Below are 25,827 nucleotides of genomic sequence, written 5' to 3'. Positions count from 1 at the left end.
ATGCTCAAATTCAGCTCTGTAGAAGGAGCCATTCTTTAATAAATGGTTGTTAAGGCAGACTGCATGGCTACATGGGACTTTGGTCCATTTAGTGTAAATCATATGTGAAAAAAAAACCAAGCCATGCTAAAACACCAAAGCTGAACAAAATCTTCAATTAGTCATATGGGCATGAAAAATGCAGTATATTTTATGTTGAATAATGGTCATGTGACTATTTAATAAAGGTGACGTGAACATTTCTGGTGAGATAAATAGAGGAAATGGTTCAAAGTCAGACTGTAAAGTACCAGTCTTAAGATCTTGGGAAAGCATTGGAATAGTTTGCTGGCAGCAAGCAGGAATTAGTGCTTCAATATGGACACAGCTTTGTCAAGACACTGAAAACAGTTTGTCAGTTGAAGTATTTTTGCATGTGATACACAGAAATTCCAGCCTGAGTGTGACCCCAAATGTTTCCTGGCTTTCTCAAGGCACATATGAACGCCATATCCATTTGTTGCACCTAGATCATGAAGAGAACAGACAGGTGAGACCATGCCAAAGTTCAAAACCCAGTTTGTCACAGTCAATAATTTTCACTTCCCGCTAGAGTCAATAAATAATTGACTGGGGCAGAGAGGAACTGTTATTTTCAAATTGCACCGGGGCTCTTCATCATGCAGCAATCAAGGAAGGTGACCTTTACTTACTGATGGCAACTTGCAGTGGGAAAAATATTTTTACATCTTGATTAATGTGATTTTAGAAAAACTCACAAATAGATTACATTTTTAGTTGACAAGCACCATCACCTTTGATGCTGTCAATAATAACAGCAAAAAGAAAACTGACAGGGAAATGGTCATTCATTTTTAAAAATATGCTTTGACTTCAGAAATTAGTCGAGGTGAGACAGGTGTGACAAAAATGTAAAAATGTAATTTGAACATTACTAAAAAGAAAATTCAAGAACTTCCATTAAATTTATTGCTTTTAAGTGGAAGAACGCATGCAATTGTGAGGTAATTTTTAAAATTTTTATTCAGCAGCTACATCTGAGGTCAAGCTTAGACCATTAAAATGAAAAACCTTTCTGAAAGAACTACTTTGCTGTTAGACTATGCTGCTAAAAAGTGGAAGACTTTATTTTTTTAATATTTTCGATAACATAAATTCTTTTAATTTTTTTTTATGTATTAACTGTGACACATATATAGTTAAGATACAGAGCAGAAAAAGTCTAAGATGAAAAGAGGATCGCTTTTACAACAATTATAATGATCGTATCCGCAACTCAAAATCCACAATGCACTACTTCAAGAAATGCAAGCTTAAACTTTTGCCATGACTTTGGCAGTTCTGCAAAATATGATCAAATATCTGTGGACAGATTGACAACAGCAGTGCATTCAAGACATTCTAAGAATTTCACAGACCTAGAACATTTCGCTGGAGAAATGGGAGAAAACCCCTCATCAAAATTTGAAAGACCTGAACCTGGCTACAAAAAGCATTTACAAGCTGTGATTGTTGACAAAGGAGGTTACTAAGTACTGATGAAGAAAGTACATTCAAGCATTTTCTGTTATTTCATTCATCTTTTGGAAATAAGGTCATCTTTTACTAATCTCATTGAAAATGTATCTATGCAATTCAGGGTTAAGGAGTCCATCCTAGGTGTCACAGCGCGAGAGGCAGGGTACACCCCGGGCAGGTTGGCCGACTGTTGCAGAGCTAACACAGAGAGACAGACGACCTTTCACACTCACAGCCAATTTAGAATCACCAATTAACTTAACAAGCGTGTCTGTGGACGGACGCCAGAGTACCCAGAGAGAACTTGCAAATTCCACACATAAAGGCCTCAGTCAGCTGGTGGACCTTACTGAGGGGAGACAGTGCTCACCACTGCGCCACTGTGCCACCCCCTAAATATGCTGAACAAGGTCAAATATTTGCATGATGAGTGTGAACAAATGACTATGTAAATAAAATGACTTACCGCATATCATGCAGCATTCTGCAGTGTGTTTAATCACTTATGTCTGCATTACGGTGACAACGAAATTACAATTCATTGCTATGTGTATGTCTGTGTGAAGTAAAGAAAGAATCAAAGTGAAAAAAGCAGAAGAACGAACTACAGGTTCGACTTAAGGAGCGGGGCGACGGGAATTATGCACACCATAAATCTTCCTCACAGACATGTGTGCACACACACACAGACAAACCTATGGACATGAAAGCATGCGAATGCACACTCACACAGCATATCATCTTCTGTTATCTTAGATAGGCAAGGAATCCTAATCAACCAATAGGAGCACAGAGGGCATCTTTCACTTTCTCCCCACTCCAGTCTGTTTACCCTCTCTGTCTGTTTGTCCCTCTCTCACCCTTTGTCTCTGTGGAAACAAGAATTTTATAAAAGAGCCCAAAAATCACATAGTCACCTTATTTCCTTTTCCATTCTATTCTGGTTTATTCTATTCTACTCCTCTCTTGTTTAATTAACTCTGTATAGTAATTTGAGCCCTAAAAGCCACGTCCGAGAAAGGTTGATTAGTGCAGCTGGCTGATTAGAAATTATGCCTGTTGAAGCAAATGAACACGGTTCATTCCCCATGACAAGAGAATTGCTTTTCAGCAACCAACCAAGTATCAAGGCGACTCATTTCATCTCTTCATGACCCAAATCCCTTTTCCTCAACTGAACTAAACCAGATTTTATTTCCTAGCACTATACTGTTGGTAGTTGCCTCACACGTACCTGATGCAATTAAATAAATCTTTTTATCAACAGTGGAAGTTTCTGTTCATAATTTGACTGGCGAGATATGTAAAACACAGTTGTGACATCTGGCCTTATGTTATGTAATATATGGATTATCTCATTTGTGGTTTGATCAGATTTCACTATCAGATTTTAACCTTTTATAAACCGAGCCTAGCCCACTTCAAATCAAGGCAAAAACACAGAAAGAAAGACGTTTTGGGAACTAGCTAAAAAATGTAAATCATGCACACGTATGGAATCCCATCATATATAAAAGCGCAGTTAAAAAAACTCATCTACAGGTGGCTTCAGCTAATAATTTCAGCAGCTGAATTGTACAACTGTATGTGCTGTAGATGCCAGGTGCAGAGCTTTCTTTCACCAAGGTGGCCGAGGTTGGTAAGTGCAAGAAGTGTCTTTTGCGTGATGCCTACCTTGCTTTGGATTGAAAGCATTAGTCTCAGGTGGAAAAATTCAATTTCTGACTCAGTTAGTTGCGATTTTTTGCTTGCTTATGTGATATAAATAAAAGACAGGAAAAACTTAGTCAAGCATGAAGCACAACAGCTAATAACTCTGACTGGATAGACTATTATGTTGTTCTTCCAATACAAAACTGATTGCAATATTTGGTGCCTGTCATTACCTTCATTATTTTTAGTCAGTAGCTTTAGATATGAGATGTTATTGATCGTCTACCTTATGAGACAAATAACTAAAAGTCTATCTTCAAGGGCTGATTTTCTATGAATAAATCACAAACATATTGTTTCACTTTTACACTGTATAACTGAGTTACTTTTCTTGTGAACCAACATGCTAAACACCGAGTACTGTCTGCAGTGACATTTAAACATTTAAATAGATAGTGTGCTCACATTTCACAGTTAATAAAATAGCTAAAAAATTCATTTCAGGGTTAAAGGAACATGTTGAATGTGAATAGAGTCACGGACAGATGCTATTAGGCGCTGCTGATTGCCTGATAAAATCATACAAGGAGAGTTTAATAGCTTATCTGAAACAGGATTCTTTCAGGGTATTGTGTTTCTTGCAAGAGGAGCTCACTAACCTAATTCAATAACTAAAGGGAAACTGCAGTGGCAGTGATTGAGCATCTGCAATTTATTTGCTACAGCAGGACATAACCCTGTTGCTATCAAAGGTCATTCGTACACTACAAAAGCATTGCTCAAACAAAATTCAAGCAACACCAATATAGCAGTGTCCATATCTGTTTTTTTTAATTAAACAAAAACTCAAAATTGGAGATGAATCTCTGTACCTTTTTGTTCAAAACTTGTATGCCAGCGTGGTTCTTTTTGTTGTCAGCCTTACATTGAACACCTAGTTCCTTCATCCCTAAAGTTTGATCATGCTTATAAAGGTCAGTGCAACTCTGCAACGTTAGCTTTAAGCTTTAAGAAGTAAAAACTAGCTCAGCTTCAGTAATAACCTCATTAAAAACAATGTGTACAATATTCTATAACAGAGGTTTATGCAATGCTTCATTTTGATTGAAACAAAAGAATGAACACAGACAGTTTGCTGTGGACACGTTTGAACCCTGGTGCTCATTTAAAGTTTTAAAAGTTTTCAGATTTGAACAGTTTGGGTTCTCCTCTGACAATATGAACACTTGTTACATTAAAAAAAATAAATAAATAATCACTGGCTCTACCTGGTTCTGAAGTTAGCAGGGTGGGGGTGTCCGTCGTACAATGACAGGAAGTCGTATTCTTCTTCTATGGCAAATGACAAGAAGATGAGCTGGATTCTACTTCCTTCCTCCCCAACAATGACCCAGGTGCAGTTTGCCCCGTTTGGGTAGCCGTAGGGAAAGCCGGGAGATTCTATACTGCCATTTCGACCTTTCATTGTACCCCCACATGTGTAGATAAAACCTGAAAGAGAAAAGAGATTTGAGCACATCTTCACTTAGGAGAACACTTAAAGGTGTCAAACGTCAGCAGTGACATAGAATTTGAAAAGAAAAACATTGTAAATTAGGATATTTTTAATGTAACATTTTTTAAAATATTTAATATTCAATATTTTTAAACATAAAAGTGTGATGATGCTAGAATGTTAACATGGCTCATCTGTATGTTTGCCCAGTGTGACAAAGGGGTTATTCTATCGATTAACTATTTATTGAAAACGCAGGTGTGAGTCTTTCTCTGCACATGCATTTACAATAGCATCAGCGTGTAACCACCAGTGTGTTAGAGCAGGTTCATTTCTAATTCTGACACAGTCACGACTGCATAGTTCATTCATACTGCACACAAAACCACATACGTACGGACACTAAAAAGTATTTACCTTAAATGAACACAGCAGGGTTACACTGCTGACCTACCCACCCCATTTCAGAATTGATCGTCAATTATTTATTATTTTTCAACATAAGACCACTTAAAAGTCAAAAGTAAAATAAAATACAAAACATTGCTTTTAATCAATGAACTAAGAAGCCACGACTCAGCATGAGTGATATTAAGTAGGTCAGCTTAATTTTGATATATTCTGGTCTTTGATGCTGATGTATGATTATGTATTAATAGAAATATATGAAGTAGCTGTTGCCAGATCATAGAAATAAGCACTTCCCAGAACTTCTTCTAGTGTAGCTCCACTTATCTATAGTTTATGATTCACTCCTTAAGAGTGAGGGCAAGGAGCCGGGGCAGGATTTCAGAACATCACCCCAGGAAGTGGTATTCATATTCAGCATGGGGTGCTTGAACTCAGGTCCCCCGAGTGACTGCAAACGCTGCTGCCACTGAGCAGCCTTTCCAGCTGACTTAAAAGGTGAAATCAATAAGTGACCGGTACATTCTCCTGGATTCATCCTGTGTGCATCTACAAGATCAAAAGCTGGCAATTCCTTTGTTTGCCGTTAATCAATTACTGACATGTCAAAATGCACAACAAGCGAAGGTCTGTGTCAGTCAGTGAGATTGCCTTTGAGCATGACTCAGCAATTTATAGCTGTGCAGCAAAACCATTACCTTTGTTTGGTTGAGATATACATCTCCAACAATTGAAAATGAAAAACGACACAGATTACGCTCTCACTCGCACCATACACCATCAAAAACAGTTAATGAATTCTTCATGGATGGAGAAGATAAAAACCACTTGATCTTAATGACCTACTATAGGCTCTTCAGATGACTTTGTTTATGTGGTGGCAGGCTAGTAGTGGGAGGAGACAAAGAAAGTGGGTTCAGAGAGAGGGATGGGCACAAAACTAGTATCTAAATCAACTACAGCATCGAATATACTTTTCAATACTGATTCCGCATTATCACTTTCACCATGGTCATTTATTCAGAAATCTATTTGTTAGAATATATTCAAGTTCAGGTTTGCTTAGAGTCTTAATCCATGAGTTAAGTAATCATAAAGGATGAAGTGTTGTTGCCAAGAACTACTAGGATAAGACAGTACTGATTAACAGTAATTAGAAAACGGTGTTTCCTATGGCCATTTTGTATTGATATGGTGATATTTTAAAAGAAATGCTTAATACAACAACTGTGATCCTTTTGCACTTCCTTTCATAAGGTGCATGTACTGATAAATTAGAAGTGAAGCTAGTTCTGTTGCTGTACTTATTCTAAATCTCTCCGGGTTACAGCACTTGCTAAATGCCTAAATTATAAAATGTAAATGTAATTGATCTCCTTGGACTTTACAGTTCACATCAGGATCATTATCTTCTCCCTTTGATCTTAATGATCCTTTTATATCAAACACACTACAGGTGCTAGATGAAAACCTTGGAGTGTCCAGGGAGTGAAGTCGGTCCAGGCTACTATTTGCAATGCTCCATCGATCGCCGATGGAGAAACTCTTCACTTCTTCAACTTCACAGGGAGGTGAGACTGCAGAGTAAGCTCACAGAGGAGAAACCATTGTACAGTAGCTGGTAGGGATTTAACATTATTTTGCTGAATGACACTAGAGCAAAGACATTTGCTGTTCTGTGTGCCTTCTTGCCAAGAAAATATATTGCAAATTGCATTTATGTGTGCTTTATTTATTTTTGCATTCTCATATAAAAGGTGTCGTTAGGTTTTTTTTTTAATCAAACATAATCAGCAAACATCCACATGGACAGAACAGAGAAAAAAAAATTACAATAGCTTTCAGCAGCTTTTCGTGCAGCAGCAGTTTGCCTTTGCTGCATTATTTTAGCTATAAATGAAAGTGTTTTGTTGAAAAATGCTTTTAAACTATGTCCAAAGTCCTTTAAACTTCTAGGCTTTCATCAATCTCATCTGAGTGCAATGCTCAAATCAGGATGATCATCCCCCTGACTTTCATGTTTATGAGCCTTGTTATTTACCATGGCAGCCAGGGCCACAGGGACAGCAGGGACAATCCCACTGGATGCTTTTCGAACCAATTATCCAAGACAGCATCCCAACCAAAATGATGCGAGTCTGTCTACATACGTGTGTGTGTGTGTGTGTGTGTGTCCCTATGTGTGTTTGTTCAACCCTCATTTACCCAGACTATTCCAAGGCTATCACAGTGACGGATATAATGACCAATGGCAGCCTTGGCTCCAATTAAGGGCTGGTATCTCTACCCCTTCACAACCAATAAGGGGTGAGATGTTGAGCAACCGAGAGGGACAAGGTAAGCCATATGAGAGGACACCTGTGCACAAACACACATAACTACAAACCTCACTTGCCGCTGGCCACCCTGTCTGCTTATTTCTGCACACACGTCAAAGGGGGGAAAAAGGGGGGAAGAAAACAAAAAAACCACAACAAAAAAAAAAAAATAAAGCTAGAAAACAACATACTTAGCTGCCATTTTTGCCCCAATTCAAAACTAGAAAGCCTATGTGGTTCTTAACAAGAATAAAGTTTAATGTTCCAGAGGGAGTTTGTACCAATGGAAGCCACGGTTCATAAAAGACAACAAACAGCCACCAATACAAACTGAAAGTGTCTTTGTTTCCTTTGAGTCTTTTCTCTAATCAAATGATAATGATTCCAACTACATATTAAACTATATACTTTTGGATAGTTCTTGGATTTGGATTTAGCAGTTTCTTGGACTTTTTGCTGAGCTGTACCATATCTTGCTTTTGTTTCTAAAAAAAAAAAAAAAAGCTGTAGAGCTGTCAGGAATGAACCATTTGTAGTGCCATGAACCAGCTTACAGTGAAGACAGCACAGAAAACTGTTAACTCTTAAACGCCTCTGTTTAAACTAAACAATTAGAATGTGTAATGTCAATCAGTTTTCTCAGTGGTTAAGAGTGCATGAAAGCACGAAATCACAATGTATGCAAAGAGCAAGGTTATAAAAAAGCGATGAAAGTATCCCAAACACTAAAAAGCTACAGCCAGCCCTCTACACAGTAATCAAGGGGAGATGATTCAGGTGTGGATCATCCTCTGACACTCTGGCTGCCACCTACACAGGAACAGGAAACAGCACGCACTAGTGGAGCGCATGAGGTCATCATATTAAAATATGACTACAGTCCTATGTGTATTTACAAATCTGAGGGTGTCTTTGTCTAGATTAGGCAACTTCATTATAGAGAAAACCAGGGATAGCAGGTCGGGTGAATAAAGAGCGAAAAACAGACAAAGGGACAGAGATGGAGAGCTGAATAAACAGAGAGAAAAGGACAGATTTCCCCTCGTTCATCACTGTGCAAGAATGAAAGGATGATTTAAAACTCATCACTCAGAGGGAGCAAGGGAGAGTGTAGAAAGGAGAAAGAAGTGGAGAAAGAATTGAAAATATCGAAAGCAAGAGAAGAGGGAAGTAAAAGGAAGAGAGAGATAGAATGAGCAGAGGAGAGAGAGAAAGAAAGAGGGAACAGCAAGCAGGAGACAGGGGTAAAAGACAGACTTCTAATTATGGTGACTACCAGACCGAAACTGACAGGCCCTCTACACACACGCACGCCCGCAGACGCAAGTATAGGGTCACAGAAAGACAGGAATACATGAGCACACATACACATGCGTGCACACATAGCTCACATGTGCAGGCAGATTCTGAGGGATATACGCACAAATCCATCCATTATTCACACAGCTTATTGAATATGCTGGCCATTTCAACCTTTTACACATTAGGCCATTTACTTTGGTCACAATTCTTAGCCTACTCCCCTCTCACTACCTACTCCCGTATAAAGCATCCTCTCAAACCCTAACCTTGCAAGTTAACCACACACACAACATCTACAAAGGAGAATTTATGCTTATCTAATTGTTTGGTATTAGGAACTATATTGTGTATATATTGGTTTTGCTTTATAAAGATTCATCTTTGGCTACTTTAGCATTTATTGCTGAATAAGTCAGTGAAGCAGACAGGAAAGGAGGGAAAGAGAGCAGGGGGAATGACATGCAGGAAATGGCCCAGAGCGGAATTAAACCCGGGCCTCTGCAGTGGCCTTGCAGCACATGGGCAACCTACTTAACCCAATGAGCTAAACTGGCACCCAATCAGGCTGACTTGACCCTGACTTGAAGAGGTTAAAAGAAGAAGTGAAACACATATAATAGAGTCTGATTTTGTAAACAATTGGAAAACACTGAGAAAATGGAGTTTTCTTTTTTTTGCCATAAATGTGTGTCACAATTGGACCTACTTGTTGTGCAAATTCATTATATTCAGGAGAGACGCTGCTTTCCACAAACAATACAGCTGCACACTTATAGCCAAATACGGGCCAGGTGTGTTTAATTCTTAAAGGGATTTTTTGAGTAGGAATTCATTTAAAGGAACACATATCCCCCCAAAGACTTAAAACGAGATGCTAATTGGCAAACAGTAAAAGATTTGTGGCTGGACTTGGTAGCTCCCAGGTGTGGGTATATGCACTGGTACTAATGAGGAACAGGGTTTAGCTGGAAAAGAGCATGCGTGCTCAGCAAAACCTTCCCTGGATAAAGAAAGCTTAAAGACAAAGAAGAAAATCTGCTTCGTGAATTGAGTGGATTTAATGAACCCTGGTCTACAATATAAGCTTGATCTCTTTTCTCAAAGTAATATCTCATCTTGAATGTCTAAGATAATACACTCCAGGAAAAAAAAAAAACATGAGATTAACAAGTGGCTTGACCTCACACTTATCACAGCATTTTCAGGGAAGTCCTTTTTTTTTTTTTTTTTTTTAAATGTACAACTAGATAGAGATATAAGTTTTGTTAAACATGTTTTCATCGAAGGTTTAGCGTAAGCACTGTTATTACACATGAAGATATTTCTTTTCAAAAATAAAAGTGCTCTGAATAGCCACTGGGAGCAGCCACTGCCTGCATGCACTGTCTAATATTAAAGACATTTTCCAACCTGCATTAGGCCAAAATTCTTTTTCATTTCCACAGGGTCAAAAGTTTTGACTCATCAGCTTTGTTGAAACTCTTATGTTGTTACAGCAGAGTCTGCAGTATGGAAAAAAAATGTAGGTACATACAGGCTGGACCATGAGTCACTGAGCAATGATTTGGAATGGAGGAGGACATTTATGCAGTCACTAAGACATTCACAATTGAAAAATAATGCCACAAATGATTATACACTTCATTGTGGCGTCTTTGAGCCTACAAAATAGACTTCTGCTTCGCACTTTATTTTCTCAAGAGCATCAGTGGCAACACCCACGCACGCCCTAGTCCAGAAAGCTGGTGCAGGCTGAAAGACTCCTCGAGCCTTTAAAGTCAATGAGAAAAGCAGCATCACGAAGCTAGGGAAATTATATCAGTCAAACTGAACATATAAATTAATAAAAATCTGCCATTGCCATTCAGTAAGATAATTTGACTTTACACATCCTGAAATAAGCTTGATGATTCTGAAGGGGTGAAATCAATTACTAGGCTTGTCATTTTGCAAAGGGAACTCTATGATCACTATAGCTATTTTCACATGGTTCTGACTGCTAAATGAAGAAAATGTGTAATTACCCTATTTTTCATTTGAATGCAATCTGCAGTACCCCCTTAAGGTTTCTAGGCGTCCCCATTTCCTGCTAGGGGGTGGCAGCAATGTCTCCATATGAGCCATATCTGTGTGGGTGTGCATATATCCTGTAAAATAAAATATTAGCCATATCCTCAGCAGTGCAGTGAAATTACACAAATCCATCCCTGAAGTAAAAGAAAAAAAAAACTTTAAATTTGCTTCCACCTCTCTGAATTGCTCCCCGTCTCCTTCATTGTGTTTGTCTGTCTCTCTTTCTTGATGGAGTTTCACTTACTTAAAATATGCAGAATCATTGTCTGCTTGTACCTTGTTGCATCATGTTTTACAGAAATCAGCTTAAAGGATAGGTTAACCAAATATAAATGTCCGTAAACTGTGGTTGCTGTGTAACCTCTGTGAACAGTGTGTGTACATCAGCCCATGCAGGTCGGTCAGCCTTCTGCAGCCCTCAGGCAGTAAGAACTCTGTCCTTGTTTGGCCAAACATGATTTTGACTTTGCCTCGGCTCCTACTTTGCCTCTGTGTGCTGATTTTGTACAATTACACAAACTGATTGACATTAAATCTGTTAAAATCCCTACAGTTTACTGTGAGCTTTTTCATTTGGAAGGTGAAATTTCATCAAATTCTCTTTCTCTCTCACTCTCCCATCATCTCTCTCAGGACCTCTGTGGTACCAGATTCTCTTAAAGGGATACTTCGTCTAATCTCACACTCTCTTATTTATGATTAAAGAATGGGTTTCCCAATGGAGCAAACTGACCAAAAAAAATAAAAAATTCTTGCAAACATACCACTCATGCGGTCAGTATTCAGATCACAACAGCACTCAAAGCTCCAGAGGACAAAATGAGTTCCGTGTATGTGCGTGCACACGTGTGCGCAAGTCCAATGTTAGTTAATTTAAATGAGCTGTGCATGGCCCTGGAAAATGATTGTATCTGTAATTTTCTTGTGGTGGTTTGGGATGATTGAGTGAAAGAAAGATGAAGAAAATGAAGGAGTGGTGGCGGAAAGGTAAATACAGTAAGCCGATAAAAACAAAAGATGGCAAAATGAAGAGTGGAGTGGACAGAGGGAAAAATGAGAAGACAACGAAAGCTATCAAAGAAGAAAAATACAATAGAGAGAGACAGAGTGAGAGAGAATAAGGACGTTTGAAACGTCCCATTGGTTCCTGCTGTCAGGAATGCTTGTCAACCAGGAATTAGACTGCTCCACGCTGCCACTGACTGACAGTCAGCCTGCGGTCTAGACTATACCCTGGAGTGGTTGAGGCTAAATAAGGGAAATGCCTAGAGAGAGACAGAAGGAACACACCGGGCTGAAAATCAATTTATAACACTGTCAGTCAGGGGAAGGAGGGGGCGATGGAACAGAGATAAAGAGAGAGAACAAGAGAAGAAGAATGAGACAGAGGGACACACATAAAAGGAAAAGGCAAAGATGAGATTTGAGAAAACAGTAAACAAATGGGACTGATCAAGAAAAGATGAGAACAGAGGGGACTCTTGCTGTGTTGAGGGAATCAGAAAGGAAGAGAAGATGAAGCAGTGAAGAGGAGACATACATGAGGAAAGATACAGACGAATGCTACTGTGCTTTTATGAAGCCACTCCAAGAGACAGAACCTCTTCATATAATAAAGCGCTGCGGGGACATAATCAGCCTTAGACCATTTAATCACCACTGCTCCAAAAAAAGGCACTTGAATGCTGTGAATGCAGAGTCAGCACACATTTGCTTAGTTATTTCCTGGTGAAATGAAATGAACTTTAATAATGTAGCTATAATTACTTACCGTCTTTAAAAATCTAAAACACTGGTTTGTTACCACTAAATTCATTACACAACACTGCATTCTGTAACTTTAAATGCAAAATATTAAAGAAGACATTTTAATTATCCCAACTTGTCTGTAAACACACTTAAGTATTAGATATTATTAAGAGTCCAGAGACGAGCAGTTTGCCTCCACACTAGAACAACAAATTCAGCGAGAACAGAGGTAAACATTAAATTACAGCTGAAATTACCGTCAGACTCCACTCCTATAAAACCGCTGCAAGGGTTTACAAGGAAGTGTGAGGGAAAGCATGGAAGTGAGACATGCATGGCAGCATGTTGTGCAAACACAGTGTTTTATGATTTATTAATCTAGAGCTGAACAAAAGTACAGGTAAACAATATTGCGCGATCTTCAATGCAGATTCAGCAGTTACAGAAAAGTGAACTGGGGTATGATTTATTCAGCAGGGTCAACCCTTCCATCAGTGTCTAAGTGTATGGTAACATGGCCATTTAAAGCTAACAAAAGGCTGCAGCCTGTATGGCTTTACTTGTCCACAGTTATGTTGAGGATGAGAACTATTTGGTGAGATAGTGAAAGCCTGGTTTATGGTGTGATGCTAGGGCAGTGGAAGTGTAGAGTAGATGACTGATCAGTACAGAGAGAGAGAGAGACAGAAGACGAGACTAGGCGGAGATGCACCGCCGATCCCCATGGGTGAGTTGGTGGTTCAATTTTTCTACAAAATAGGCACTTTCTAAACTAGTGGCACACACACACTTTCAGTTACCTGTTTGGTTTCAAACTTAAAACCAGCTTGCTGCAGTATGTGGGCATCCATCGCAGTGTAAAAGTACAAAGTGTGCTTACATCTCACCCTTTGCAGGGGTAAAGGCAGCACTTTGCAACAGTTATATATAGAATCAAAGCAGAACGCGATTCTGAAATAAATTTGAAAAATACAGAATGAATGTTGAATATCTCTTGATGGTATTAAAAAGCCTTAGCAGTCAAACAAGACTTCTTCAGCAATCATATAGCCCACTTTACACCATTTAGCTCGAGAAAACCAATCTCTTTATCAGGCTCAAAACTGGCCAAATGAGATTTCTGTGGAGCTCAAATGTATTCAAATTAAATGGAAACCATTAGTATTCCACACCGTTGGTGACTTGTAGAAACACAGATTTACTGTTGAGGCCATTTAAAATTGTGAAGGGCTTTTATGCCCTCCTAGAAGATTATATGTAAGTGCAATAAATAACCCAACACCCCTTCAATTCATTGTTACTTTCATCTTAATACTGTTTCACCTTAATGCTTTTTCATTTTGAATGTGATTAGCCTTCCACAGTCAAAATGCATATTCCCAATTGACTTGCAGCTGAACATTAATAGTTAATGACAGTATGTTTCTAACATACTAGTAGAAATGGTCAAAAGTCCCTAACGTAGTTCTATCGTACTTGGCCATTGTTTTCTTTACTAGTTTAGTTTAGAAGTAGTTTAGTGAAGCAAGATAGTGATGTGATCGCTCCTACCACCCTATACTGGTGTGAAAACTCATGTGCGGAACAACATCAACATTTGGGATGATAAATTATAAATCAGCATCAGATGTGCTGACAGTAAAAGAGCATGCACATCTTCTACTGCAGTTGATTCAGTGACTGCATTTCTTTCAAAGTGCTCCAACACCTCCTACTGACCTCCAACTTTTTGGAAAGCAGGAATAGTATAAATGTACAAACTTTAATTGGTGTTTTCTTAAAATGTGATACTGAGTAAAGTCAAAGCCCTTCTAGAAGCAAATATCACCCTCTTCTTTTTTTTCTTTTTTTATTCAGATGGCACTTTTAGGGGTCGCCACAGTGGCTCATCTGCCTCCATTTCGTCCTGTCCCTAGCATCCTCTGCTTGAACTCTCTCACTCATCCATGAATCTTCTCTGTGGTCTTCTTTTCCTCCTGCCTGGCAGCTCCATATTCAACATCCTTTCTCCAATATACATATCCCTCCTCTGCACATGTCCAAAACATCTCAGCCTTGCCTCTCTAATTTTGTCTCCAAACCGCTCAACCCGAGCTGACTCATTTCTAATCCTGTCACTCCCAACGAAAATCTTAGCATCTTTGCTAAAAGCAGATATGACCATTTGACAGAAATCTTTGTCATCTCTGGGTGGTTACTAGGACAGTTCCTTTAAAGCATTATCTAAACAAACTTTAATTTCAATGGTCATCATTCACTTAGAAACTGCATGGTTAGAACACAGACAGGATAAAAGTACCTAAAACTTGCATTCTTTTTAATGGCCGTCAGGGAACAATACTTCTGGATTCAAAAATACTTTTCCCTTATAGACGTCTGTGGGAAAACTGCCATCAGACTTAAACTCTGTGAAGACTTTCCCAATCAGTTTATGGGCTCAGTTGCTACTGCCAGGTCATACTGAAAAAAAACATTAACTCCATTTTGCAAATTATGGTTTCAGAAAGTTTCACAAAAGAGGATTACCCAGGAAAGGTTGTTTCACAGTCAAATCTACCCCTTGCTTCTCACATGTGGTTTCAAAACACCAAGATGGCAATGGTGAAAACGGTCACATCGAGGCTTCAAAACAGAAATTCAAAGACAAATGGATGACGTCACAATATCTACATCCATCTTTTATACTATGGTCCAGAATCATCAGCCAAAGACAATCAGCACTGCTTAAAATGTTTGACATTGCCCTGAAGTAAAGTTTTAAAAGGCTTTTTTCCTAACCTGGAACTTATACTTCTACCCTTTGTCTTTGCAGGTTCTGAATTCACCCATAGATTTTAATTTGTGATTCCCAGATTGTCATGTCAATCTTTCATAATGTTTTTAGTAAAATGAAGATGAACATCTATTCTGCTCTTTTCTATTAGCAGTGTGCACTGCAAATGACCATTAATATTGTAGTACAGTGATAAGCAATAATATGTGTGTATGTTTCCGATTGCAGCATGCTGGCTAAATAGCGGCTTAGAGAAACTCTGGCATTACGCAATCGCACTGGAGTAAGGGAAGGGGAAAGGAACAGTAAGAGGTGAGGACAGGAGCCAGTGGGAATACGCAAATACTCACATTCCCTGATAAATTAAGAAAAAACTGCTTTCTAAGAAAGTGGGTCAAAGAGAGTGGGCTAAGAATTTTAATCAAAGAACTGTTTTTGGTAAATACAACCTTGAGTGTGTGCTAGTGAGGCAGGGAGGGAGTGAGACAGTGAGACACTGAATGACTACTTGGCTTTTCCCCTGTAAAGATTAATACTGTATTTATTGTGTTGGTCACTGTGTTTTAAACCAGCTTATCTAATGAGCCTCTTGCATGCATGTGTAGAAATGCAAACATAGACATCATATGATGTGTCAGCTTATCTAATGAGACTTAGATAAGACTTAGATAATTTAAACTAGCTTATCTAACAAACCTCTTGCATGCATGTATAAAAATGCAAACATATAGACATCATATGATGTGCTTTTATAAATCTCTTGCTGATAGGCAGGTAAATAACAGCACAAAGAATTAATGAGACAGAGAGAAATGGGGAGAGAGCTGCTGTCTTAGGGGTTTACTATTGATTTGTGTCTGCTAAGTGTCATCATCTCCAATGTGACTAATGAGGTCGTCCATGCAAACACACACTAAGAGTCTTTTCTCCCGTTCCTCCTTCTTACTAGAAAGTTGCTGTATTCCCTGCAAAAACCGCAAGAACAAATCAGATTCAAATCAGACACGTTTCACCTCCTTTTCCTATCCATCATCTTCCATATGGCAACAGCTGGAAATTTTACTTGACGCCACTGCTGGACTTCCAATGGTAGTTTTCAGTCATAGGATGCATAACATTACTGGCTTTATTAATTTCTTAATAAAGGGATGCCATTCATGGAGTACTTCAACAACCACTATTTTCAGCATCAACTAAAGTGTAGTGTGACCAGCCTGCTTTTTTCAGACATGAAGATGGCACATTCATATGCCATCACATTAATGGAAAGGAGTGCATGTCTGAAAGGGGCTTAGGTACCACTTAGGGGACTCATTCCCAGGATTACGATTTCATTTTCAGTTGTGAATAAATACTGTGTATACAGAGAGGTGGAGCAGAATGGACATTGCAGCAGGCCAAACATTTCCTCTTATTTAGCGTATTTTCCTGGTAAGGTTCTTATTAATTTACATTTGATATATATATATATATATATATATATATAAATATAAAAAAACATAAACCATTTTTCTATAGTTAACTACTCTTAACTAAAAAATTCCTGTTATCCAGTTATATATCTAAAAGTATATAACATGTAGAATAGTTGCTAACTTAAACTATGTTTTGTGTAGCCTAAACAATTTCAGCAAACATCTCAGCCAAGTCAGAAACACAGCTATCAGATTATATATGAAAATAAACATTTTTAATTGCCATTTTTCAAATTAGGATTACAAATTAGGTAGGATTACATTGTCACTTTCACAACTTTTAAAAATCATATGACCATTACAAAAGTTATTCATTAAGAATTATTAATTTCATCTTTTTTTTTTTTTTTTTCCATATGACCTCCTCGTCAGGTAAACATTGGCATAATGCAGTTCTATAAACACTAGGGATGTTCCTGGCTACTAATTTATTAGTCGACTAAAATGACTAAACTAAGCAACACGTCAAGTTAAATTTTAGGACAATTTCAAAAACTGCCTAAATAAAATCATCTGAAACCGTAGCACCGCGCATCATGCATTATGAACACTGCACGTTATACTCCAAAGAGACAACGAAGAAAAAAAATGATGTTAAATATGTGAAATATGCGTTACTGCAAACGATGTTTACATCATTAAAATATGCTTAATTAATATTCAGTGTGGCGCATTGTGCCACGTATTATGAACGATGCTTGTTCTACAATTCATGACACGCATCTCAATAAAAGTTAAAATCTAAAATGATACTAAAACCACAATACAAAACATTCATCCAGCCATTCTCTTTCGATAGCCGATGTTTTTGCCGCATTTATGCTTGTGCAGGTGCATTGCGTGTGTTAATTACCTTTTGGTCTTGTCCCGGTATTTTACATGCAGAAACATAAGTAGGAGAACCATTTTTCCCCTCCTGAGTCCTACTATTTGCTGTGGTGAGTCTTTTTTTAAGGTGCAAATACATTCGTCCCTCAATTTTTTTTCCACTTCTTTGTACAGACCTGGGGGAAGTACCCGGAAATGCACGCAAGGAAATGAGTCTGTTTCTCGGGAAGTGCGTTTCAGGTTGTAAAACTTCAAAAATAACTAACGATATTAGACCTGATAAAAATAGCAGGCCAAGATTAACAGTTATTTGTCTAGGAGGCTGTCAAGGCTGCAGCTCTCTCTGGTGGCAGATGGCTGCATAACATTTAGGACAACCATTTACGACACCCATCAATTAAAATCTTAACAATTAGGCTAACCGACTACAGTATACGTCTGGTACCAACTAGTGACAATACCCCCGATTAGTTCGTCTAGTCGACTAGTCGTGCACATCTCTAGACTCATTACAATCATGATAACCCCTTACGATATCAACAAATACAGTAAGAAGAAGGTTAGCAAAACATCTAAAAAGAGGTACATCATTATTACCCATTCATAGACAATACAGACACATGAAGTTTTGAATTTGGCTGTTCTTTCAAAGAGAAAAATTATAAAATGCACACAGTCTCATATCCCTTTATGACTACCTTTATTTTTGTCATCTTCATGAACTGGCTCAAGGAAAATAGTAGGTGGGGAATCCAGGCAAGGCACATATACTGTATAACCCCAATTCACAAAAAGGTTGAGATGCTTTGTAAAATGTAAAAAAAAAAGAATGCAACCCATCATTGATTTTCAACAGAACATGGAAAAAATATTAACGGAGGCATTTTACTATTAATAAATGTTTTGCAACTAATTAGGTTAATTGACAATAGGTCAGTAACACGACTGATATAAAGAGAGCATGTTAGTGAGTTTCTCAAAAGTAAAGATGGCCAGAGGTTCACCAAGCTGCCAAAAAAAAGAAAGAAAAAAAAAAAGCATCTACAAATTGCGGAACAATTTCAGAATAATGTTCCTCAAAGTAAAATTGCAAAGATTTTGAATGCATTATTATCTACAGTACATAATATCATCAAAACACTCACAGAATCTGAAGTAATCTCTGTGGACAAGAGACAAGGCTGAAAATCAATACTGCGAGAGCCCTGATGCTGAACTGGCCAGCCTCCAGTCCAGACCTTTCACCTATTGAAAACATTTGGTGCATCATGAAAAAAACAAAACAAAACAAAACAAAAAAAAAAAAACACAACAGAGACTGTTAAGCAGCTAGAATCTCATATCAGACAAGAATGGGACAACATTCCTCTCCCAAAAGACCAGCAGCTGGTCTCCTCAGTTCCCAGACATTTATTGTCTGTTGTTAAAAGAAGAGGGGTTGCTACACAACTTTTCTGAGACATGTTGCAGCTGTAAAATTAAACAAATGAGACAATTTTTTTTTCATGAACTATTAAAATGTCTGTTTCAAGATTTGATATGCTTTCTGTGTTCCGTTGTGAATTAATTATGGTTTTATGAGATATGCAAATCACTGCATTCTGCTTTTATTGACATTTTACATTGTGTCCCAACTTTTTACCTCACCCACCAACGGGTGGAGGGAGGTTATGTTTTCTGTCTTGTCGGTCTGTCTGTCTATTTGTCTCTTAGTAGGATAACAAGAAAAATTATGAATGGATTTTGATGAAAAGTACTGGAGTTGTTGGGGGTGGTACACAGAACAGTTGAAATTTTGGTGGTGATCTGGATAACAATCTGGATCCAGGATTTTGTAAAATATTCTTTACGGGGTGAAGTATGCGCTCTACTGAATGCCCTTCTAGTTTGGAATTGGGGTTGTATAAGTGGAAATGGTGTCGTTTTATCGTTTTCATTTTCGAAAAGTAAAGTGTAAACGATCTCCTTTTACACAGAAATGCAAGATGTTGAAAACGCCTCCACAGTGTGGAGTGTGGAAATCTGACGACCCTCCCATGTCGGCCATTTACCCTCCAAAGTAGGATAGGGTGTCTTCTAAGACAGTGAGAGGGTTGACACAGTTATGTTCACACAAAGGTTTTAGTTGTTGAGACTGGCAATCCTGTGTTAAACTCACACTGTTTTCCTCAGGCTCTCTTTCACACGCATACTTCTCTTTCTCACTATGCTGTTGTGAAACGAAGCATTTCTTAAGTGAAAGGAGTCTCAAGTCGTAGCTGAGTAATCATCAGTTATATAAGAGAGGGGGGTTCGTGCACACGTTTAACATAGTACTGATGCATTTATGTAGCAATAAATGTAACAAATTTAAACTGTTTTAGTTCCACATACATTGAGTTTGAAAAAAATATTTTAAAAGGCTGCAGTCTGTTGTATGGTCACTGAATCATAAAGCTCAAACTTGTCTTGTATGAGATCGCTACTTCAAGCAACACCGTTTGGATTCACCTAGCTAATTCTCAACAGCAAAAATGCATCACAAATCACTGCAAGGACATATTCACATGAATATTCATTGAACGCTGCTTGTTGAAATGAGGCCTTGTGGTTTCATGTTTTCTTTTGTTTTTTGAAAGTCTATATGTGTGTGTGCGTGTGGGCGGCGGGGGGTGGGCACAAACTGCTGACAATTAATTAATTGATTTTGTGTTTGTTTTGGTTTTTGTTAGAATCTTTATTAGACCATCCCAGAGGCAAGCATGTGGTACACCAGCTTCATGACTCCTGATTTGTATTGATGCCAGCATCAAGGGACACATTTCTACCTCTGTTTGATTTGCTGTTCCAGCCCTTGTTGAGTTATTGAAGTTGATAATGAGGCATACACTTTATTGTTTGGTGATCTGATAAAATTGGTTTACAACTGTAAGATGTTGCGGGTTTCCTGATTATTATTATCAGGATCTATCAGTAAATCATTTCAGTACCAGAATTGGGAACCCTGACACAAAATTTGTGCAAAATTGACAGTAAAAAGCCCTTAAGCCATTCTAAGTGGACTATCTCAACAAAGGTAAAAGCAACATGCATGTGAATTATGGCCTAGTCACAAGCTACAATATTTGCACTCCTTCAGGCTATAATATTAATTTCCGAAAACTGAAAAAAATAATTGGCCTTTACACAAAGAAAATTAGGCTGTGTTCACTGTATAGTATTCTCTAGACTTTAATAGATTCTTCAGAGTAAAAGCATTGGTGCACCCATTGCCAATAAGTACTACCTCAGAATCCTTTAGTAAGATATTAAAGTCTAATACAGCCATGGCAAGACATGCAATCTCATTCAACCACTCTGAAACTTTTTAGTCATATGCTGAAAAGATGAGGGAGGGAAAATCTAACTCCCTTCAGATTCTGCAGAAACACTAAATTTATCCTTCAACTTTCATGCATTTTAGTGAGGCAAAAGTAGTGTAGAATCTAGAGTTAATATAAATCCTGTGTATTGTGCCATTATAATAGAATCGTGAAACGGGGAATAGTGGTTCAGCATAATGTTTAATGCATATGTGGAAGTGCTAAAGCATGTCGACCGGTATTTGAGGGCCACACTTTACTTTTTCCAGGCAGTGTCCATAAAATCCACAGGGCTCTGCACATTCTCACCTGGTAGGTGACTCATAACTAGCTTTGTCAAAGGGGTGGTCTTATTTGCAAACACACTGATAGCAGTCAACAAGTTGTACTGAGGGCGGCTGGAGTATATGGTAATTTTCTGATGTATCTGGTGTTCACTGTTGCATGACGTTTGACTGACTACCAATTTAGATTTTGCATCCTAGCTGGTAGTTAGACAAACAACTACTAACAACCCTGTATTTGAAACAATGAACACCACTTTGGATATAAAAGAGAAAAAAAATGGTATGCTCACTAAAGTGATATATGAAACCGTTATAATTTATAGGGTGTAATAATATGGCTTGGATGTTGAGCAAACAAGCAAAAACAGGGGTTGGTGTGTGCCTGGGAGGAAGAGCAGAAGTAAATATTACTTGTTAATGGAAATATCTGATGAGCCTCAGGTTCTGCTGCATCAATGGTAGTGTCAGAATCGACCAATCATCTGGCAGCAACTCAATTGCTGAAAAATGTAATGCTGGTTCTGATAGAAAGGTGTCAGAATACACAGTGCATTGCAGTTTGATGTGTATGGAGCTACATAGCCTAAGACCAGACCCCTGTCCACCAAAGAGAGCACCAACAATGGGCATATGAGCATCAGAACTAGACCACTGGGCTGATGAATCACATTTTCTTTTACATAATGTAGATGGCTGGGTGCATGTGTATCACTTATCTGGGGAACATCTGGCCAGGATGCACTATGGGAAGAAGGGAAGCAGGCAGAGGCAGTGTGATGCTTTGGGCAATGTTCTGCTGGGAAACCTTGGCTCCTGCCATCCATGTGGATGCTACTCTGACACGTACCACCTACCTAAGCATTGTTGCAGCCCATGTACACCCTTTCATGGAAAGTGTATTTCCTGGTGGCCGTGGCTTTTTTCAGCAGGATAATGCACCCTGCCACCGAGAAAAAATAGTTCAGGAATGGTTTGAGGAGCGCAACAATGAGTTTGGCCCTCCAATAATCTTGAAAGTCATTACCAGAAAATTCAAATTGTGAATTGTTGGTCCAATATCATGTCTTTGTGGGCTCATAAAATTTTGGCTTGAGACCAAATTAGTTGTCTTTAGGGCTTACAGCTGTGTCTTTTTGCCATATGACAACAAAATTGCCACTGGTGCCACCATAGTGTCTTAGGAATTATCATTATCCACTCTCTATGAGCATTTGTCTATGGTTGACATCATTGCCACATTCTGAACCCGCTGTTTAGCTTAAGGAGAAACTCATAAACTAAACCTATTCTGTAAAATGCTACAGCAACAGCACCTTGGACTAGCTCTTTAAACAACTTTTTTCCTACATCTGACAAAAATAAAATAAATTAATGAACAATGACAGAAAATTCAACACAATTCATGTGACCTGCCTCCTTCTTGCATTTAATAGTCACAGAAATGCGAAATAAATTTCTATGCAAAATGAACAGAACCTCCTAAAATAACAATGGCCGAATATGGATGTCAGTGAAGTGCATTAAAATGAAAAAGCTAAAATAACACATCAAAAATTAAGACCAGCAACATATCTCTGCAAACAGAACAGTGGTAGAAGACTGAGGTTAGGACACTTTGTACTTCACAAGAAAAAACACATTTGATGCCAAGCTAACAACACTGAACATCTGCTGCAATTACAAAACACTGCAGCAAATGGTGGAACTCTGTTTCTGACAACCATAATCCTCTCTAATGTAACCATTGTCCAATTACTTCTTAGATTGTCTCTTAGATTGTCATGTACAGAGGAGAAAACACATTCATATCGATGGCCACAGCATGTTAAATAAGGCTGACATTGAAGTGAAACTGAATGGGGATTCAGTATTGCTCTAGAGGGCAGTTCAGCAGGGCCCGTGGATGCTCTAACTGAGATGCAAATTCCTACACTACCTACAATCTCCTTTTATATTCCAGAAATATGGAGGAAAAATATATATATTTTTTGTAATCCTCAACCTCTTTTCAGCAGTTGCTTTTTGAGACAGGCATTTCCATTATCTTCTGATATTTGCGTCTATTTCTGAAATCTTTCTTGGCAACTTAAAAGTGTAATTAGGCCACACTACTGCTTTCCATAATCCCCCCCTGCCCCCCTCAGGATTTATATTTGGTGTTCTTGCTCAAACCTGGCAATGATTTGAAAGCCCTAAAAAGAATGCTGGAGGTTTCCAAAACTGTGAAAGTATCTCCAGCAGGATTACCATATTGGAGAGAAGCACAATTATGACATTTTGAACACTTCTTGGATTAACACAATTATAAAAAAAGAAAAAAAGAAAAAATGACAAAGATCATTTTAGTGTGAACATCATGATAACACAAATTGTACCTGATTTTATCATTCTCCCTTTTTTCTGATTATTTTATATGAACTAATAAAGGAGGTAAGCTATAGAATATTCAGAAATAAAAATAGATCAGTTCGTGTCCATTATGGGTTTAACATACAAATCCTCACTGTGATCTCTGAGGCACAAATTCAGATCTGCCAGTCTTTTTTAAGTACATCCCTACTGTACTTTAACAGCTGACATACTGACCTTATACTTGCAGCCTATATTTCTATAAATCATTATTTGGGCTAACAAGATGACAACTGAACTGTGGTTGCAGACAGCAAAAATAGTTTTAATTAGAGGGGGCCATCTGTTGAGACTATATCGGCACCATTCACATACTATGGGTAAAACCAACTCATTGCAACTTTGATTGATCAAAAGCAGTCAAGACTTGAAATTGATTATTTCAGTGATTAATTCACAAGACTGAACCCTTTTGACTGTTGGGGGTATATTGTGACAGTGATATGGTTAATGAGTAGAGTGCAGTGACATAAAATAAACAATTTGTTGGTGTGGATCAAATTTAGTTACCTCAGGAACCTCTACCTTGGGAAGCTCATTACAAACTCAGAGAAGTATTCAACAATATTGATCTCTGTTGGGAAATTATGTTTTTACCTCAGATCCTCCAGTGTAGAAAAATAGAGTCATCCAGTGAGGAATACTAACCCATTCAGTTATTTTGAACTCAAGATTCACATCAGTGGGGCCACAAACACCTGAGGACTAGAGAAAGTTCTGAAGTTGCATGCTTGTTTTAAAATCCTAATCCAGGGATTTGTCAGTGCACTTCAATTAAGAACAGTTTACACTGTAGCGTCAGGGGGCAGGATAGCTTCATTTATAGTGTTTTGATTTTTTAAGAATGGGGGGTTTAAAATGGATATTACTTTTCACAGACCCAATAGGGTATTTTGTCAAACCTTAACTAAAGGAGCTATTTGATTACTATGAGATTACTATGATGATTCTTCTGTCAAATTTGAAAAAAAGATAAGTAAAAAGTTTTTCAATAGTCATATAGAGAACATTTTTGAAGGCTCATTACAGGTAAGATTGTTGACGTGACCCTTTAAAATGATAGAGTTTTCTACTCTGTGGATAAACTGTTCTGTAATTGCCTCTGTATTGATGGTTAGCCTGAAGTATACTAAATTATATATTTCTGTACTGTGCCCAAATCCAGCCATACAGTGCTCACATAACACAGAAATATCTACATAAACAATAATGAAAGGCAATTGCCAACCCTGGACCCTAAACAAGACTGAAATCCCAACATATGGTATGGGTAAAACATATGGAATACAAAGAGCTAAAACAAATAGTCAATAAATTGATGATCTGGCAAAAAGAAAATGAATGCACCTTTACAGGGTATAACAAACTTATTGGACATCTGTCGTAAAAACAAGGAAAGACAAATATTTTAGAAATCTGGCTAAGATTTGTTTAAAACCCCAAAAATATATTGTTATTTATTAGGCAAATAACAAACTTAATTCACATTTACATAGCCAACTTTGAGCTGGCACACCAGAGTACTCTGGGAAATCTGAAATGAATCAAGCATACCATTCAACCACTAAAACAAATTTTTCTGTACAGCAATAAGCAAATAACAAGTAATTTGACATTTTATTTAAAAAAAATAATAAAGTGATTTAAAATAAAAAAAAAATCAAAACAATTAGAAAAATATCATTTTTGTTAAAGAACTTTTGCATGCTGGTGGATTAACCATTGCAGAAACACACACACACACACAAATGTATTTTGGTAATTACCAGTACTGTTAATTTAAGGCAGCTGTGGCATAAACCTTAGAGTGGGTGGTGGTCTAATAAATTTGCTAAGCACTATAAGCTGATGATGACTTCAGATCTTTTAGAGCAAAGATGATTTGCAGGTTTTATCTTCTTTTTTTTACTTCTAGCAAATACATAAAGAAATCATATATTAACAAATCAAAGGATTGTGAAGAAAAAAATCAGGACCTTGGACAGCAAACATACGTGCCCACTACCAATAAATAAATAAATAAATATTAATAATAATCCACTGATGGTCTTTGGGCAGTTTTTCAGGCGCATACAAAAAAAAAAAACTGCTCAATTGGACTTCCATTGATTGAAGCAATTTTACTGTTTGCTTAATAAAGAAAAAATTGCAATGATGGGAATCTAGGAAAGTTAAGCAGGTGAACACATAATGAAGCT

The 25,827-nt window shown here is 37.8% G+C and overlaps 1 protein-coding gene across 1 annotated transcript in view; it reads right to left on the bottom strand.

Moving 5' to 3' along the window:
- Nucleotides 1-25,827, bottom strand: part of csmd3b (CUB and Sushi multiple domains 3b) — a 381,849-nt gene that overhangs the window by 282,259 nt on the left and 73,763 nt on the right. Inside the window, exon 2 of the mRNA XM_030740552.1 lies at nucleotides 4,440-4,662. Within this exon, the coding sequence (XP_030596412.1) occupies nucleotides 4,440-4,662 (223 nt within the window). The remainder of the gene's footprint in view (nucleotides 1-4,439; nucleotides 4,663-25,827) is intronic.

Source organism: Archocentrus centrarchus, chromosome 11 (assembly GCF_007364275.1).
Source record: "Archocentrus centrarchus isolate MPI-CPG fArcCen1 chromosome 11, fArcCen1, whole genome shotgun sequence".
Lineage (NCBI taxonomy): Eukaryota > Metazoa > Chordata > Actinopteri > Cichliformes > Cichlidae > Archocentrus > Archocentrus centrarchus.
Note: the sequence above shows the minus strand (reverse complement) of the source record. Positions and strands in the feature narration are given on the sequence as shown.